This window comes from Haliotis rubra, unplaced genomic scaffold (genome assembly GCF_003918875.1).
Source record: "Haliotis rubra isolate DU_JTF1 unplaced genomic scaffold, ASM391887v1 Scf35, whole genome shotgun sequence".
In the NCBI taxonomy this organism is placed as follows: domain Eukaryota; kingdom Metazoa; phylum Mollusca; class Gastropoda; order Lepetellida; family Haliotidae; genus Haliotis; species Haliotis rubra.
This window is the reverse complement of record NW_025767024.1, coordinates 2,275,059-2,295,023: the sequence shown is the minus strand read 5'-3', so window position 1 is coordinate 2,295,023 and position 19,965 is coordinate 2,275,059. Positions and strand designations below refer to the sequence as shown.

Below are 19,965 nucleotides of genomic sequence, written 5' to 3'. Positions count from 1 at the left end.
TATTCCTAAACAAGCGCTTGTTTCACGCACTATACCACAGAATTTAAGCGCCTGTACACGGAAAATAATGCAAGCAATCGTTGCACAAAAGCAACTCTTACTTGCAACATGAACGCCTCTCGTACTTGAATGCAATGAAGTTGTAAAACGCATTGATTCTTAACGGAAAGACGCACCAAAAAGACATGGATTACGTCCACTGTGAAATGTTACATGTCTGAGTTATCTCCCTTATCTTCAATGGCTGCTTTTCATCTTCATCATCACTTCCCATGGGCAAAGGATTTGAGCGTGGCTTCATTTTTTATCAGCTGTCGTTGATTTGTATTATTTTACACGAAAATAACCATTAATCTGTCATTTCTGCTAAAGCACACTTGCTTGTGTAATCCCGATACAGTCGGCATTTCGTTTCCCTTTGATGCTTCCGTTTACACATGTGCAGTGTTAGACGTGCCCGGGACATTTGAGTGATTTGTCTACAGGGGAAGATGATGGTTGTCTTGTGAAAGATATTTCATCAGTTTTTTCTGATGTTTTTTCCCTTTCGTTGGAGGATCGCTTATCACATGGAGCGTATTTGTTATTTTAGAGTTTGTTTCATTGATAGACGTGAAACCGTGTAAGATATGTCTTGGTTTGACGATCAAAACCATCTTCATACTTCTACAGCAACAACATCTCCATCCTCCATCTACTGTTGCTGAGTCTACTAATGTCTTTCCCCAACTACTTCTGCTGTTGTTGATGCTGCTGTTAGTATTGATTATTACCGCTGATGTTGATAATGCTGTCAGTGCTGCTGCTGTTACTGTAACTTTAGCGCTACTATTGATGTTTCCTCTGGAACATCGTAGTTGCTGTTACTGCCATTAGCTCTAGCGTTGCTACCGATGTTTCTTCTGACTAGTAGTTATGCTAACATCGCGGCTGCTGTTACTGCTGCTACAGCTACAGCAACTCCTACTGCTGCTATTTTGATCGTTCTTTCGCCCTTACTACTTTAACCACTTGTACTGGCGTTGTTCCTACTACCATCGTTAATACTACGGGATTATGTGTCTCTGAGCAACCGTTGTCATCATCGCTGTAATTACTTTGCATGACCCCCCTCCCCTGCTGCTGACGATGACAGTAAAGACGTCAACGACTATTCCAACAGCATCGACTGAAACGACCAGCCTCACTAATTACCCCACTACATCCTCATAGGGAAAAAATGATCACAGCATCCAATATCACGATCAGCATCGCAATCACTGCATTCCCTTTCATCATCAACGTCAGCATCATCACCACTGCAAACTACGTTCAAACCTACATCCCCAATACTACTACTACAACCACCACATATTAAACCCCTCACCTGGCATTGCCTGCTGTCATAATTTATTGATGGTGTTATCAAACAAAATGAATCAGGTATTACATTACATTAAAAATATTTCACTTTGTTTCGAAAGAAAATCACTGCAGTGTAGATTTTAAAATATTAACTCATAAATTTGAAAAAAAGTGAAATCAGCAATATCAATCATTGTTTCAAACCCTTAAAACATTTTAGGAATTCGTCATGATTGAGTTGGGAGTCATGTTTTCGTTGCTCGTCCATGCTCCAAATCGATTTTGCAATAAATCAGTTTTTAAGTTTTGTTGAATAATTCATGGTGTATTGTTATGGCTTATTTGTAATATCATAGGCCACGGTGAACACCATTTATCATATTTAGAATACAGTCTTAAAAGAATGATTAATAATTCTTAAATATAATCTGCATTGAATGGTGCGGATTTGTCAAATGTTTCACCAAGAATTCTTTGGACTAATTAGGGTAGAGTTGTATGAGATATTATTCTATCAATCTTCAACGCAAGTACATGGTTTGGGATATGTGACACAAGAATACAATGGATCGTTAGACGTGAATTGACCTTATTGATTCAGAAAAAGTGATTGAGTGTGGTTTTACGCCGGTTTATTTTGCAAGAACAATATCAAAATACAAAGAAAATCCAAGGTAAGGCTTCACACTTGTACTTAGGGGCGGAATCGAACCCCGGAATTAAATGAAATTTTGTCCCATTGGCCAAAGAGATCTGTTTACCATACAACGGAATTTCTTGATGTGGACGTTCTAAACGTCGTTTGTTAGTTGCAATTTTCCAACCGTATGGCAGCGGTCTGTAAACAATGCAGACTGGGTCAGAAAATGCAATGAGTCACATCATAAAGATCGGTCTAAGCTTTTCGGATACGATGACGTTTCCAACAACTATTTCACCTAACCTGAAACTCGATCGATTTTACGACAATCATGGGTTGGTGAAGATCAATTCACAGCGAATCATCTGGTGACATCCTGTTTGCAAAACTAAATTACTCATATCACGAAATACTTACATCTACTTCAACATAATGGTGTCAATTAAAGAATTCGTTCGTAAATTTTATTATCAATCAAAAAACGAGAAATTGCTTCGATTTTATTAAATTAATAATTGATGTGTAACCACATCGGTAATATTACCCATCAAATATTATTGAAACTGATAAGTGGACTTGTAGAACGATCAAGTTGTAAGTATCACCGATTAATACAAATTCTTGGAGCATAATTGAATTTATCGCTTACATAAATGGTTAAGATTACCAAATGTCAATCCATAATAACGTCTTAAGTGTGCTCTGATATCATTTATGTAGAATCTCATGCATATTGCAGGATACACAGCAAATATAGCAACGCGTTGTGATGAGATATTGGGTGAAGCAAGGCTGTCTTCTCCGACAAATCCTGTTCTCGTTAAATCGTGTCGGGTGGGGTGGGTGTATATATTCGAGGGCTACCGTCAAGAACTGTTTATGCACCCTCTGATGTTTCTTACGAAGTAAAGAGTAAAGCAAACAATGACAGCTCTAAACATTACGACTGTAAAGTTCCACTATATTGACGGCAGGGGCTTCTGATCTTGTACAATATGAAACAATCATTATCGACACATCAGAGGCGTTTGAGGCCTCTAATATAATAAAACAATGACTTTCAGCATTTAGAGAAAGCCGACGTTCAAAGCCTGACATTTCGCTTTCACTTTGATGTGTTCTGTGTGCACGGTATGTCTGTGAATATATAGACCGCTGATCAAAGACTTCAGGCAAACCGTTGCGAAACGCAAGTCCACCGCGGAATTGAAGTCTCCCCTTTCGTGATTTGCCTCAGTGTTTTGGAGGCACGCAACGGCTTGCGTTTTACAATGCGATTGCAATCTTTCCCCTCACGCATCCGTGCTGTTTTTCCCCGTACCTAATTCAGTCGTTGTGAATTACACCTTGGGGACCAAGCCACCTGACCGAATCATTTGGCATCCTTTTAATAACGGTGTATTTACAATCATTGTTAAACTTTTATAAGCTCGGTCAGGAACCACAAGACATTAATGAAATAGGGAACAATTGAGGTCGTGAAAATCATCTGTTTTCCGACTAGTACACGACGCCTACTCTTCGTCTAATCTTTGTTTTTCTACCGAACCAAATGTCCAAAGCTTCAATTTTATGGTTTAGGGGATCGCAAATACGTGTTATGACCCCTTAATAGCTAATTCAGTGTCACTGATAGACGCTTGTGCAATCGATATACTTGCACACGACATCTATAAAGTGATAACGACGGAACAGTTGCTGCATCACCATCTGGACAGTGTGTGCAAATTGTTTATTGCTTCAGTACCTAGAAAATATTTCGTAGTAAAATGAGTTAATTTAGATTGGAGGTTAAACTTTTATTACCATGAAAGCATGTCTGATACGTGCACTGAAGACGTTTCACTGGGAGAGGTAACTGAAGTACAGGCAACAGTTCGGAATGGGAGGCATTGTCGCTTTTCTTTGACAAGTCAGGTGACACAGCCCAAGAAACTGTGTTTGTACCGTGGTCTGAAGGGACATCAAAGTACGACTTTACTCAACAGCAAGAATCCTATCTAAATTATCACCTTTCAGCTTTTTCATCCGGGCGATAAACACGTCATACAGCACCCAACCAAATGTACATCTAAAGGATTGGCAGATCTAAAGCACACAACAGAAAACACGTGGTCTATTTCACCACGTGTCTATTTCAACCATGAGCTGTCAATATGCTTATGATGAATGCTCTCTGAAATGTACATACACGCGAGGCATTGCGTGAAAACTGTTGCCTGTCTAAACAGACTAGTGATGATATGTGGAGATTTTAATTTCGGTTTAAAAACATAACTTTAGTACTTCGTCTTTTCCATGTACGCTGTTCTATGAGTTTGGCACGCAAAATCACGCAGTTTCTATTTTTGACACCATTATGTTGTGTCGCCAAAGCATTTAGGAATGCAACATATTAAATGATACAAGATACAAGATATTTATTGCGCAAACGTTCCATGTAGAAACAGTGACAATATTCTATAAACTATATAAACAAAATATATAATAGGTCAGAGTAACACTACTTATACTAACACACATGTTCATAATGACCAAGGACAATCTAGAGATCTTCTAGATGTTTTCTGTTGTGTCTTCTTCTTCAAACTGAACATACCCACAGTCGAATTCATTTATATTGACAGTTCAGTTGTCACATAATGTAATAGTTCCACCTTTACAGTTGTTAATTACAATAATTAATTCAAAACCTTTGGTATTGACAGATATACGGATTAAGGAAAATCGGGTTTAGACAGATACAATAGATTTAATCAAACTCTATAATGAATCAGGGATATCTATGGAAGCAAGACACCGATATCAATTAATGAGGGACCATAAAAATGAAAAACATTCCCCGTTTGTGTTGCCATCACATGAAAGTGCATATGGCGCATAATTAGCTCACACCCATAAATAACCTTCTGTAATACGAAACTGTGTTGCGAACTTACATATGCTGATTACAAGCTAATCCGTTGACATCTGCGATTCTCAGAGGAAAGGGGCAATAAATCAAGGAGATAAAACACCACGTTACACGGAAGACCTGCTTTAATTAAAGCGGAAAATTGAATATATGTAATTTAGTTATAGGATAAAATATATATATACGCAAGTGATGTTAGTCACCTGTTTAAAGATGCTTTTTAGTCTGAAATGATATTGTTTTTAAAATTTAATTCTTAATGGAAAGATTATCATCACGCTATCAAAATGTTAAGGAAATGAAATCATATATCTGGAATCTCGACCAATATTTATACACCTTACGAAAACGTTATTTGAATGAAAACAGCCACATTAGCACTGAAGACATCAGGGTTAAAGCTACACTGTTCATATTAAACTCATAAAATTAATTTTATGTTATATTTTAAGGTGATTTGTTTATGTTTATACTTTATGCTTTTTATCAACAGTTTATGACACATGTATTTCAGGTTTGGATTGCCATAAGTTTGTTTTGCATTTTAAATTCCTTCGTTTGGTTCAGATGTACCTAGACAAATAACCAGTTCTGTATTTACACCATATGAATGTGGCTCATGGTGAACGCTTACATGGTGAACGCATATTGTGGTCAGTTTGAATCCTAAATAGATTCTATATATGTCATGTATAGTATCAATTTGTAATAACGACAAACGCACAAGTACAAATTAATAGGGCCATAAAACTGATCGTGTATGCACCATCGGTTGAACATGAACATGAGAAAGCCCGTTTGAGTGCAACTTTGTCCAACAACATGTTGTACATTGACCCTTGTTAATCTGCCCGGTGACTAACACGTAAACAGATTCACTTGAATGGGCAACAATTTAAGACTAATGCTATAGCAGTGTTATGTGTATCTATCTAGGCTTTTCACCTGTGCGGGAGTGTTCTCGGTTTAAAAATACATTCACAGTTTACTCATTCAGGTAGACGCTTTACTATTGTTGCCGTCGAGGCAGGTTGCCAACAACTCGGTCACATTGCCCTTTCCGAGATCTATAGCGAAATCCAACACTAGTGCATTCACGGTACAAATCTAGCTGTGAATGATAGGTAACCGATTACATTTCAACAATAACGTTATTCATTGTATAAGTTCAGCACATCAGAATAATTAGTTTGTTTGTCCTCAAGCAACAAGGATTGAGTATGTAATTATCACAACAATCGCTTAGGCTGTGGGGATTTGTCGATACATGTTACAAACGAAAAGAAAATCCATTTTTAAACAGCGTATTGCAACATCTACGTATTTTATGATGCAAAAATGGAAAAGTCTGATAGTTTGTAATAAACAAAACCACTTTAATTGACAATATCACACATGGCCTTAAAGGTTGATCCCCCAGGACCGTTTGATGTAACGGGTCCTGGTTAAAATTGAATTACCTCAGTCGTTGCTGCAAAGGATAAAACATACTGGCGTTTCGTGATTCAAGCACTTTACTATGAAACTGTTAACCTTTACACATCGACTGTAGTAAGTAACACGATTTTATCTGAAATCTACACAACGCTGAGGCGATATGAACAACCAAGCGGTGGTCGATTTCCCCGCACGCGCGCGTTGAACTGATCGATAATGATGAATATATTGTTTCTGCAGGCGCCACACTTAGTACATTTTTAACGCCAGTGATTCATGGGTCATGTTTTATTCAGGAATGATCATGTATGATGTATATGTCGGTGTGTTTAAAGATAGGACAAAGGACATGCAGCGTGTATATTTCCGTATTGGGGGTGTATATTTCACACGTGATTTGGAATAGAGACATTTAGATTTCAAATCGTAATTAGCATTTACAATCTCATTGATGGCCGTTCCTTAGCCATTCATGTATTCTATAGAAGCACAATCTATATTTAAGCGACTCTAAAGAGCCATCTTTCACAGGAGTTGGCTCGTACACGTCCCTGGGCTTTGGAAGTCGTAAAACAGCTTAAATGCATATATCTGCGACACCTAAAGGTTACCTTGTGATGACAAGGTCTGTTCCTATTATCTTAAATGCAATTAATGTAAAATGGATCACCACATGCACTAAATCAAGAATGAGTAGACATTACATGGTCGATTTCAGGCATCACTTTATATCAGTGATATCAAACCCGTGGGACGAAAAATATAGACAATAAATACTTGCTTAATTAAAGTAATTTGAAAATTCATTAATGGCCATAAACACATATAGGCCATGTCCTGTATGATGTTCCGTGCTATCGACATATCTTGTAATCAATTAAAGCTGTCAAAATACACGCTTATATTGGTGTACATTGCAACACCTGTGTCTGTCTGTGCAGATATTCATACCGTTTGCTTACCTTTATTGCAATCGACGTGTCTGACTTGATGATATCACACAACATTTTGAAACTGAGACCTATTCAGTTTCAAGTCGTTGTGCTGGAACATAATGGGCCGATTGAGATTTATTACATACTTATTGCCTTTATCCAAGATAATAGTGTTAGTTTCAGTGCGTGAAATAGTATACCCAAAGCAAAACGAAAATCAGGAATCTAGTGAAACATCAGAGTTTTTATGTCACTTTGAAACCGCTATCCGTATTAAGTTCACGACATATGTTTTGACACAACCCGTTAATCGTGATGTATGTCAATAAAATGGGTTTTAATATGTAAATGCGTAGTGGTTTATAAAACACCCCAAATAAACATTCTGATCTTGAACACAACTCTTGTAATGAACAATGGTTACATTAATGGGTAATCCCAAGCACAAAAAGAATAATTAACTCAAAATATTCACAGATCTTTACGAGATCGATCTGTCTTTCTAATAGTGTCAAACCATTTTCACAGAAACAACGTTTTAAGTTAAGATACTCATTAACACATAATTGTCAATCATGTTCGTGGTTATATATTTTACACCAGCACAAAACACGTGTTGTTTTAGCTATAAAGGGGAAATATACTACCGTCACCGATCAATAATCATAACAGAATATTAAAAAGTCAAGCTCATTCTATGTTAAGCGAGGTGCCCGAGTTATAAATAAACATCAAAGATGGTTTAGCAAGAGTACGTCTGTATTTGTGGTAACATGCTGAAATGGCTCGGAGCTGTGTTCATTGAATGATTGATTTGAACTGCAATCCAGAATACTGGTATTAAATCGTGAATATATATCAACCATGGTTGATTAACAAAATGAATGTATTACATGGTCACAACTATACAATCGAATTGCTTTTGGCAGCGATTATGAATGTGGAAAGTGTTTTGTCGCTTCTATATACATTTGATATTTTGTTTACTTCAATAAAACAGCTTCGTTCATGGTTGAAGTTTCTGCTTCTTTGAATGATACGTACACATGCATTTTGATAACATAACGAAAAATGTTTCTTCTGTAAACTTGATTTTGAAACTTGGAACATACCACGTTGTAGGTTTAGGAAGATTTTGAACAAAGGTTAAATAAATATTCAGCGAGCGTTTGACTTGCTACCTATAGCTCAGGACTAGAAGCATCTCCACATATCCAAAATGTTTTGAGTACAGTCTCACTGTTAAGTTATGAGGATCAAATATTCATATTTGTTCCTTTTCTCTGTGACACAAATGAGCTATATTCTCGTTTATCGTTTTTGCCAATAAGCAAGAAGTTCGCATATAGACCACCCCCTTTCAACAAGCCCATTAAGGCCCGAGTCAATTACATACCATCACTGTCAAATTAGAAACACATTTCACATCTCCGAGTCAAGTACTTCTAAAAGCGTATGCACTCTGTGCTCTTTAGGTTTGTAATTTTCTAATACATTTCAATTAAGATTGATATATTTCCAAACTCATTTAGAACACCTATTGGGGGTATGAACAAGAACGCTGTAAAGATAAGGGAAAAACGCTTCGGTTCAGGCGACGTGTACAAGGTGTGTGGTTTCTGCAAGATATACTTGAAATCTAAATTGAGATGCCAAAATCTGCTACAACCAGCAAACGCGATTATCAAAAACAGACTACGTTCAGTCTGTTTCGTTCAGTACATCAAGGAACCACTCTGGGTCAAAAAAATAAAAATGCACATCAGTGAAAAATCAAATATGAGGCAGAACAGGCCAGGTAGAGCTTATGTATGAGTGTAAACGCATAGCAGTTAAAGTGCCAAAGAATGTCTTTATTCAATGAACCGCTTTCATTGTTAAGCAATGCGTCGGAATGTATTCTGTTTTCCCTCTCGTCTTCGCCCTAGACGTTCGACTTAGCCAACTTTTGTCCATTACTACCTCTATTAAGTCGAATTAATGCTCTTTGAAAGAAACAATAAATATCCGAAATTAAAAGATTACTAGCGCTCTTCAACATATGCCTTCCTTGCTGAATATAGAGAAATTGGACTCCGCGCAGAGCTCTGTGTAGAAATTTTCTTAAATGACATCAATTCTGCATGAAAGAAACGATAAATATGGCAAAATCCAGCTATCTCCGAATGTTTTTAATATATGACTTTAAAAGCGCGGTGTGTCAAAAACCAATCCGTCACACGGCCTGGTTGATCCAATCGAAGACACCTCTGAGCTGACGGGCTTTCTCCAGATTAAAGCGCTTCATGCCGCGAATTTCAATATGGCTCATCAGCTCGCTATCACGACCGAGATTTATGTCGGTGTTGGACCCAAGACGCATTAGTCCAAAACCTTCCTGGTCATCAGACGTCCAGTCGTGGTCACACGTGGTCCAGCATGCAACCCATCATGGTCAATATGGCCATGATCTCGTATTAAACCGGGCTGCGACGTGCGAGGCATACAGCTGTTTTGACTATGCTGTTCCACGTCGCACCGCCGACGATACCATGCGATACTTTTAAGTTAATTGTCCCGTATGAAAAATAGATTTTCAATACGAAAATGTACAGGGAGTAGTTTTATTCAAAGAATGTGGAAGTTTCGTTTCATTTCAACACAGATGAATTATCGTTTACATGGAAATAGATAAAAATAATTCGTGAGATCAGTGTTTGAGGTAATATTCAAATGTGTCACATTTTAAGCCTCTTAATCAAAACGTCAACGCAAAGGATTATGAGCCAGGATTATTTCTGAAAAATAATTACAGGTGATGTGAAATTTATATGTATTAAAATTATGTGACTGGAACTCACTGGAAATCAGTGACGACACCTGATGTTCTAAAAAGGCTAAACATGTCCAGCCCTATCGGTAGTTTATTCTTGTAGTAGGTGAAAATGTAAGTGAAAAATATAATAATATATACAACGGACCAGAGGTATTCAGGGAGCAACGATCAGAGAATGTGAAGTCCTACCTGATTATTATAGTGTTAATTTATATTTGATTACACTGTAAATTAATTATAATCATGACTATAAACATCAGTTTGGTTTGAATGCCAGATTCGTTCCCTTGCCGATCTTCTGGTAGCCAGTTGCATTATTTGTGTTTTCAACGAATCGATAAAGGAGAATGGTACAGTGAAATGTGTACAAACCTGAAAATAATTGTTATAAGGATTATTAGACAAAAGCTTAACCTCTGAATAACATATAATTTGGCTTAACTTGTATAAACTGGAAAGGAGCCCCAGTGAGATGGGTGATTCCGAACCAGGGGAGAACCAAGACTGCCTTTGCATCGCAGTAATGGTTGAAGTGAGGTGGAAATAATACGGGTCGGGTTGAGACAGAATCAAGCATTACATATCACCTTTAAACACCGAATGGTGTTTATTTACTTTAGTATCACGTGCCAGACATGTAATGTGTTCACAGATTAGGAAAAGTACCTGTAATGGTTAATGTCCTGGAAGAAACGACAGCGAGTGTCCAGAAAGGGTATGAACCTTATGAAACCTGGCTGACTGACTGACTGAGTTTGGTTTTACGCCGCTTTTAGCAATATTCCAGCAACATCACGGCGGGGGACCCAGAAATGGGCTTCACACATTGTACCCATGTGGGGATTCGAACCCGGGTCTTCGGCGTGACGAGCCAACGCTTTAACCACTAGGCTACCCCACCGCCCTTATGAAACCTGGATGAGTCTTAAAGACGTGTATCATGTTCTGTAAGTCTGTCCATTTTTCGTCTCTTCAAAAACATGTGCCATTCTGTTAAATTGCCGAAATAACCTTCAGTTCAATATGGTACTATAACAGCAGTATAATATTTTGGCATAGTGCTGCGTATTCCAGAAAAATACTAGCTAAACGTGAGTAAGAACTTAAAAAAACGTCGCATCGTCATTTTGTTCAGCCACTTGCTAAGAACACATTGTTAGCATACCAACAACGTTGCCACATGTCATTCAAATGTATATTTAAATTAATACTATGTACCTAAACACTGAAATACGTTTGCTCTCTCGATATAACGCCATGCATCACGTCACTTTCTGACTGCAAATGACACTGTCATAAAACAGAAATACGGTCACAATTGACGGCGCCGACTCGCTGTCATAATCTATAAACCACTTATTATTTTCAGTGTATATATTGAAAAACGTGCGGTAGGTACAATAATAATGGACTGGTCGTAACGTTAAGCACCTGTTGGACAGGCCACCGTTGAGAGGGCCACCATCCATAACGTATATGGTAAAACACGATTTACATAAACTGTTCCGGGTGAGAGGTTGGTGCTTTTATTGCTCTAGAGAGATCACACGATAGACTGAGGAATTTGTTGGATGCATCCTTTACGATCGACTCGGTATGCTTGTAGACGATGTTATACACAGGTATATGTATTAGAAAACAGCCAATGTTCATACATGTATGCAGACAGTCGATGGTCACTTTTATCCATATTTTGCTCTTTTGGTAAATATACATAGTAAAGGACTGGTAGATAAGAAAGGACTGATAAACGAAAATATACACTTGAAAAGTTGGCTAAACCATTGCAAATGATATTGATTAACTACTTTACAAGAATGAAAACAATGCAAATTTGAGGTCTAAAACGCTGCTATTACACACGTCGAACATATCACAATGGAATTATCATTTCTCGTCTATTTCATTTCCAGTCACGATCAAACATAGGTATATACTTTCCTCTGCGGAAGGTTATTTGACATTAGGAATATACACAATAAATACATGAATGAATGAAAATTTAATCTGTTTTATTAAATAAAGATATACAGTACGATGCGTTTCCACCATGATGCATATACATAACGATGGGATGTAATATATCAATCCGTTACAGTAAATTTTTCAATTAGTCCCATTTTAGAAAAAAAAAATTCTGCTGCGGATCCATACGTGAACTTCGTCCACAATCCACAGGCAATGAATAATCCTTTGTAAAGAATCAAGACAACGCAAGTTTTACATTGTATCCGAACTGATGCAGGTGATTCCGAACCCAAATCTTCGAACAATAGCAATTTATTACCAGAGAAACCATCAAACTGCAGTAAAATCATACTTATTGTCCTCCCGTAAATGCAGAAAATATTCAGCAGTCTCGGGGGACGTCTCTAGTTATTACCTTCTTTACAAATTCTTCTCCTACTTTCTGACAGACTCAAAGAAAATCCCATAAATCGAATTAATTTCTGCTACATGTTTTGGTCACTATGAAATGATCTGGGCTATACTGTCTGCTATATTTATTTTTAGTCGGTGTTGGGCCTGCGACCACTGATTCTACTTCTTTGAATAACAATACAAGTCCATATAAATCTTCAAAGGCTTTGAAGTGCATGAATACATCTCTCAGTGCTACTTCACCCCCCTCGCGCTTATAACAATGCGCACTAATTTATTGCCAGTGTACCGGGCGGGGGAAAATAGTCCAAGAATGAATTTCAAAGAGGACACCCATGGCCCACACGACATCATCTGCGTCCGAAAGGCAGCCATTGTTTACCTCTAACATCCATATTTCATTCTTTTTTATCTTAGTTAACATAAATCTTGTTTCTGGTCACCGGCTGACCAGTGTCCACTCACGGGATCATGTGCAACCATCCTATCAGGCCCTGGTGTGGTTTACACATGATGGTCAATCTTTGTCTGGTACGGCAAGCAGGTGGTATGGATTGCAGAGCAAACCGTCAATGTAGGGGGTCGGTCAATAATAGCCTGCAGCGGTCACAGGAATGCCAGGGAAAGTTAATTGAAAATGAAAACAAACAATGAAATATACATGGCAAGCATCAATGTAATTGCGGGTAATTAGGAGTGCATGCTTTAAGGACATGCCCGTTATATGAGGCATATTAAATTTCAAAAAATGATCATTGGCTGTTAATGTCGGAATTGATACCTATATGATGTGTTGTCTTGTTGTGTTGTATTCGCGTTGTCCTACCCTTTATATGATCATGTCTTTACAATCGACTCTGCTTTCAGGAGGGATTTCTTATGGATGTGGAAATTGTTTTGTCGTTTCTGTTTGAGAAGGATTTTACTGATATATCAAATTATAAGCGGTTACGAAACATGTTCATAGAACTTTCGATTACTTATATATTACTGCCTGAAAATGGTGAGGGCAAGATTTATGCATACCTAATTCCCTTTCTAACCATTTAAAAATATTTATATCAATAGAATTGTTTTTAATTAACAATGCTTGTAATTGTGTCTTAAACGGCAATCATCGTATATCAGGAAGAAATGCATATGTCACTTAATGCGTAAGTGATGACGCCATGATTGATAATACGTGCTAATTAGCGCTTACGTTTGAAATACATGTCAAGTTTTTCGGTGTATTCAAAATTTGTATGTTATGTAAAATTACTTCACTAAATATACAGTAACAGTTGTACGAAGGTGAATAAATGTGAATAACTGGTCGAAACTTTTACCTGATATGTTGGTCGTATATTTGAAGTTTTATTGGAATGTTTTATGTATAAATTAATCAAATGTCATTGCTTTTTTCCAGGGCCAAACTCCGCACAGCGTCGACGTGGTCGCCAGACATACAGCCGATACCAAACTCTGGAACTTGAGAAAGAATTTCAGTTCAATCACTACCTTACAAGAAAACGGAGGATAGAGATTGCGCATGCGCTATGCCTCACGGAAAGACAGATAAAAATATGGTTTCAGAACAGACGAATGAAATTGAAGAAGGAAAAACTCGCAATAAAAGAAATGAACGAAGGTGGAAAAAAATTCGAAAGTATGTCAGACGATGTAAGTGACGATCCTGGCAATGAAAATTCAAGGTGAAATTGCTAACCGTTCAGGTGTAAGCTGCCATTTTAAACGGGTAAAAACACGATAGACGACTTCAGGTCTACGCTCATGAAGAGCCTGCGAACTAACTGAAGATCATCTACTGCAGATTTCATTGCGACAGTGTGAACACGGGTATTATATTGAGGAGATATTTTCAAGTTCGTTTCCTACAAAGTGTTAATCACTAGATACCTCATAGGTTCTGTTGAAACTGAAAATCCAAAGATGAAACTTTGCCGTGATAGAACCAAAATCTCACCGGATATGACGTAACTGTGTACACCGAAACTGCTGACGTCATGTGTTGGTGTCAATATCAGTCGTCAAATATGCCTTTGTGTTGCAGTAGAGGACATTAGCAGGGAGGAACTGATGCCAAACGTCATGACGTCATAAATGACGTCACCATGAGATTTGGGATTTTTTGTTGTAGTATGACAATCACAAACTATAGATGTCCGTTAACCCCAAACAGATATGTCAACTAGTGCGAACCCTGGATTTGGTTCTTCAAATGCCAGGGTTTAAGAGACAAAACGAGAAATATTGCCATTTGTTCATGCTGAATGAACGATAGAACCTCCATGTTGCCATTCAGTCGTGTATGTTTGTTTATCTATAATTCCTCTGCGTACATTTCTTCGTATCCTTTTATTAAATTCATTTAAAGGCTTCGGAAACAAGTTACCATTGGTTTGAGCTCGTATAGTAAACAATCCTTGGTTGTACTTTAGCAATAGCTGGCAATATAGTTACATAAACCACGCTGAAACCGACTGCCTGTAATAAACACCATATTCATATGTTATATCTTATTGTGAAGATATTTCCATGACAAATCATCTTTATTTATTTTTCTCAAACCACAGACTGATTCTACCAAGGTTATGAAATGATTCAAAATGAAAGGGACAATAACGAATTATAGTCAATCACCGTTCTGTTGTAATTTGATTTGTCGAACATTCGGCTGTCTCCAAGTTGTTCATGTCGAATAGTGTCAATCACTGGATTGTCTGGCCCAGATTCGATTGTGCTGCTGAAATGCAACTGAATGCTGCCTCAAACAAACACATGTTCATGATATGGTCAAAATTGTAAAACAATTCCTATGGTAATGGTTTTGCTGTTTCTATATAGAACTCGGATAACTCGAAGCAATCACTTAGGTCATTTCATCTTCGACAAAACGGTGTCTGACTGTACATGTATATTTGTGTAAATCGGAACATACCGATGTCCCGTTTCACTACTCAATGTTATATATACGGACAACAGGGCTCTTCATATGTTAGTAAATGTCCAATGTTAATTATCACCATCGTATATAACTGGCCTCTCTGTTGACAATGTCTGTGCAATCTAAATGAACGTATTATGTAGTAACATGTTTTATTCCAAATAATATATTTAATGAAATGAGTGCCATTTAAAGACCAGACTTCAATTGCTCAAAGACATATTTTGTTCAAAAGTAGATTTAGTCGGAACTGATTGACAATTTGGGTCAGTATAAAATTAGATTTAGCTTTTTTGCACATAGGTGAGATGAATCGGTTCAGTTATACCATACGAGGAGTGTGCATGAACTTCAAACTTTGTCATCATCATTTGCATAGAGCATAAAAATTATAATTGTGATCACCCGACCATGCGAAACGAATAAGAAAGTATTTGGATTATTGGGTAAATATAACGAGAATATGTGGAATAACACGTGAATTTTATAAAATGTTTTGTTGTATATGTCCTGGAGAACACAAAGAAACCTATTTAATACAAGCGGACGCTTGGTTCGCTGTTTCAAAACGAGAAGGTCATAAAGGGGAACAACTCCTTCAGGTACAAATCAAGGGAAATCACTCCAACGAGAATTCTTTCTGAACAAGACGAGAATATTTGTAGTGCATGTCTGTTTTTATCGGTTCAGTGTAAACAACTGGAAATTGTATTCTTATTTTTTGTTAATGCATCTGATATTTTGACATATTCCCTTGCTATATCTTTGTTACGTAAGCTGTCTTAAACGAGAAAATGTCACTGTGGCTTCATGTCAGTATTGTGAATGTTTAATGTTTACTTTACCTCAAATAAAACAAATTTGACAATAGCTCTAACGTCTGTGATTCTTTGGTTTGGCTTTACCCATGGTTTCATAATGATTGTTTATATTGCTAAGACTTGATTATCATGCTGCATAACATATTGCTTGGTTTACTGAAGCCAGATGCAAACGAGCGTACCATTTAAGTGTGTGTATGCGTGTGAGTGTGAGTGTGTGTGTGTGTGTGTGTGTGTGTGTGTGTGTGTGTGTGTTGTAATATAACCGATCGCTTATGTACACCTAAAGACGAGCACATATACCATATTCCACATATATTTGAAACAACATTGGATATTCACAATGGATAGAATTTTAAAAGATTACTGTTCGTGTGTAATCAAATAAGTTTATAAAAACAGACATAGGAAGGCCCTTTGAAATTTCCTCCGCGTGAATCCAATTCATATATTAAACGGAAGCAGCTGAAAAAGGAACACATTTTAATTTTATTTTACAAAGAAGAAGATTAAATCGGTGTATGCATTGTACAATTCAGAAGTAGCTAGACGATGTTTAATATTTGTTTGTATTAATTAAGTGTATGCTCTTGTCCAAAATGCCTCGATAACGCGTCAGATGGAATAACTGTAAAAGATATAGTTGGTGTGAATTTAATTAGTAACTATATACATGTGCCCTTATTTTCTCTCACAACTAACAACGGAATATAAATTGAGAAATCACAATAGTTTTTAATCTATTTCCACCAGATATGAATTTATAAATGAAAGTCTGCAGATGCAGACATTTTACTTGAGGATGCCCCGGCTTAAGAAAGACAAACTCGCCCTTTGGTTTATTTCTATGAAAAAGAGAATTGACTAAAGTGATATTAATTTTGAACGGTTCCTAACAGTATTGAAAAGTATTATAACGTGCATACGAGTATATTAAAAAAAACTTTTATGACGTTAGAAGACAGACATTAATATAATCCCGAAGACTGTTTATTTTACAGCGAATGATGTATTTTTTGCTACATTCTGCCAGAGAAGATAATGGATAAACGTATAGGCATTAAGAGCTGATCTGATTTACTTGAGAGTTTACGGATGTTGAATTTGACAGTTTATCCTTTGAAAATGTTTCTGATTCTGCATATTCCAGAATGGTGTGTCATATTTACTAGAATCTAATCACAGAAGTCGTTTTGAAAAGTATCAAAATTTAAAATATTTTCGCATTATTGTGTATTTCTGTAACACGAAAATTTGAATGAATGTATGCATTCTAGCAGTATCGAACAGTTGCTCATGAAATCAAGTCCACAAATGTCCATTTAATCATTAATCAAAATGGTGAAAATCGGAAAACATTCCATTAACTGAATGGTTCTAATGAGTAAAATATTCCAGCACATATGACTGAATTTTTGTCAACACCAACATGAATATCAATTTCATAGATAAATTACAATTCATCATCAACGTTCCAAAATGTAAACCCCCCAACCCCCAAACCCCACCCACACTCTCACACGCACACGTGTAAACTGGAATTTGATATGGTAAAACATATTCATTGAGCTATTGGTTTCTCGGAGGATATAACAATGAATATCCATATGAAAGACCGCGTGAATTCCCCTCTCAAACTGTCATAAACGAAAACAGATAGATATGGGGTATCATACGCATGTCGCTTTCACAAGGAGTTGAATATCGATCATTTATATTCCTTCTGCATCTTTCATCCTTTTCACATGCCAATCAAACCTGTTGCTTTGGAGACAGATATACATTGCTAATGTCCACTTAATGGCATGACCACTAGAATCAATGGTCAACTTGGCTTGACCCTGTTTGCCATATGTGACTCGCCTAATGGAGGAGAATGCATGGACCCAATTTCTTTGGAGCATCTGTGAAAATGTGATGCTCGATTTCTCGTGAATACAAGCATGATGGTCCTTTTACATGGCAGTAATTTGTTTACAGGACAGCGAAGTAGCGGAGTAAGATCTTATATACATATAGAGAGATCAGCCATCATGAAATATTGGAATCACGAAGAATAGTTGTCAGCTTGGCACGACAGTGATTGTTGGTAACGAGATATGGAATAATGGCATGACTTAGCATAAACTTTTATAGGAAACTATGTATATGACTGATGTTGAATTGTTTAAGAAATGTGAAATAGCAAGAAAATTATAACCGGTGAATCACTTTTAGCGAACGCTGAATCAGCATCACCATTTGATTTCGATTCATATACACATGCACATAGTCAGAGGGGATTGTGCTTTCAGAAGAAATGTCTTCATGGTGTCGTCACTGATTTTTAATGATTCATTCATATTATTTTCGCTATTATTTTCCATTTTCGTCCAATGTAATCTGTTTCGAATTAAGATAATTTAAGATAATTAAGACTGTTTATTCCCAAGCGTTGGCGTTTTTATATTTATGATTAGTAAAAGGGTTTAGATGCGTTCATTTGAATCACCGGTGTAAATAGTTGACTATCAGATCCACATGGATGAAATTAAACAACCGTTATTGTTTGGCGTTATTGTCATATCCTTTCGCAACAGTAGATTAAACGAGCTGAGTTTTAAATAACTTCGAATGAAAGAGCGGTTGGGTTTAACGCCGCCATGAACAAAAATCCAGTTATATTACGGTGTGTTAGCTTGACGTGGGAGGAAAACCCGGAGTAATGTAAGACCTTTACAACTTTGTTGGCAAACCTAGAAATAGGATCAATCATCGTGAACCTGGAATCGAACCCAAGACTACAGGGTTCTCCATTTGTTTTTCAGAAGAAAATTCACATTGATTTGGATGTTTGCTACTTGGGTGAAACAAGGTTCTGGTATTGTGAAACTACACCAAGAAATATAGTTGAGGTATAAATGTTGTTTGCAAACCCACAACCATAAGGCAAACGGCATACTTAACTGACGGACCGCTATTTCCCCCATAACATACTATTAATAAATGAACGACTATTTAGCAATCGGAAAGGAAATCCTTGTGAGAGACGTCGTATTTCGGGATAACGTGCCAGACCAATGTGTAATTGCTTTTATAAAACATGAGAAAAAGCTTTATTTCAAACTTTCCAGGAACATTATTTCCGCAGAAATATTCGTACCCCAAAACCAAACACTTAAACAAAACTATACCTATTCCTATGTTCATAATTATAAGTCATCCTATACTATAATGTTGAGCATAGGTAAAGATTAACCCTGTCACTACACACACATAACCCCCGACCCCCAAACACACACCCTACCGTCCCTCGACCATCCGCTGAAGCAGGTAAAAGGCAGATTGACAACATCGCATTGTACCCTGTGACATAACGTAAATGAGAGTACAAATATGTTTGAACTTAAATTGGATTAAACATCATTGTAACCTTTAATACGATCACCATCAGACTTGAAAGTTAACCACTGGACTTTTGACCAACACGTATAAAATTTCAATTACTGTGTCGCCATGTGAGACCAAATGTCCAATACCAGACTCTGATTGCAATGGCTTTAACGATACCTTGGGGTAAGGTTTTACAGCCCCATATCCCAGTTAGGATGCCATCATGATCTATTGTCCTTGTATTTCGTTCCGGACAGCAGATTCTAATACACAGAACACCATTAAAGGGTCAAATTGTCCACTCCAAAGCCAAGCCTGTTATTACCATTGTGATCAAATTAACCAGATGCCAAATTTA

At 37.1% G+C, this 19,965-nt stretch overlaps 1 protein-coding gene across 1 annotated transcript in view; it reads left to right on the top strand.

Moving 5' to 3' along the window:
* Positions 1–16,284, top strand: part of LOC124285005 (homeobox protein Hox-B7-A-like) — a 37,725-nt gene extending 21,441 nt beyond the window's left edge. The window contains 1 exon segment of the mRNA XM_046721144.1: positions 13,876–16,284. Coding sequence (XP_046577100.1) covers positions 13,876–14,165 — 290 coding nt within the window. The 3' untranslated portion in view covers positions 14,166–16,284.
* Positions 16,285–19,965: the final 3,681 nt, after the last annotated feature.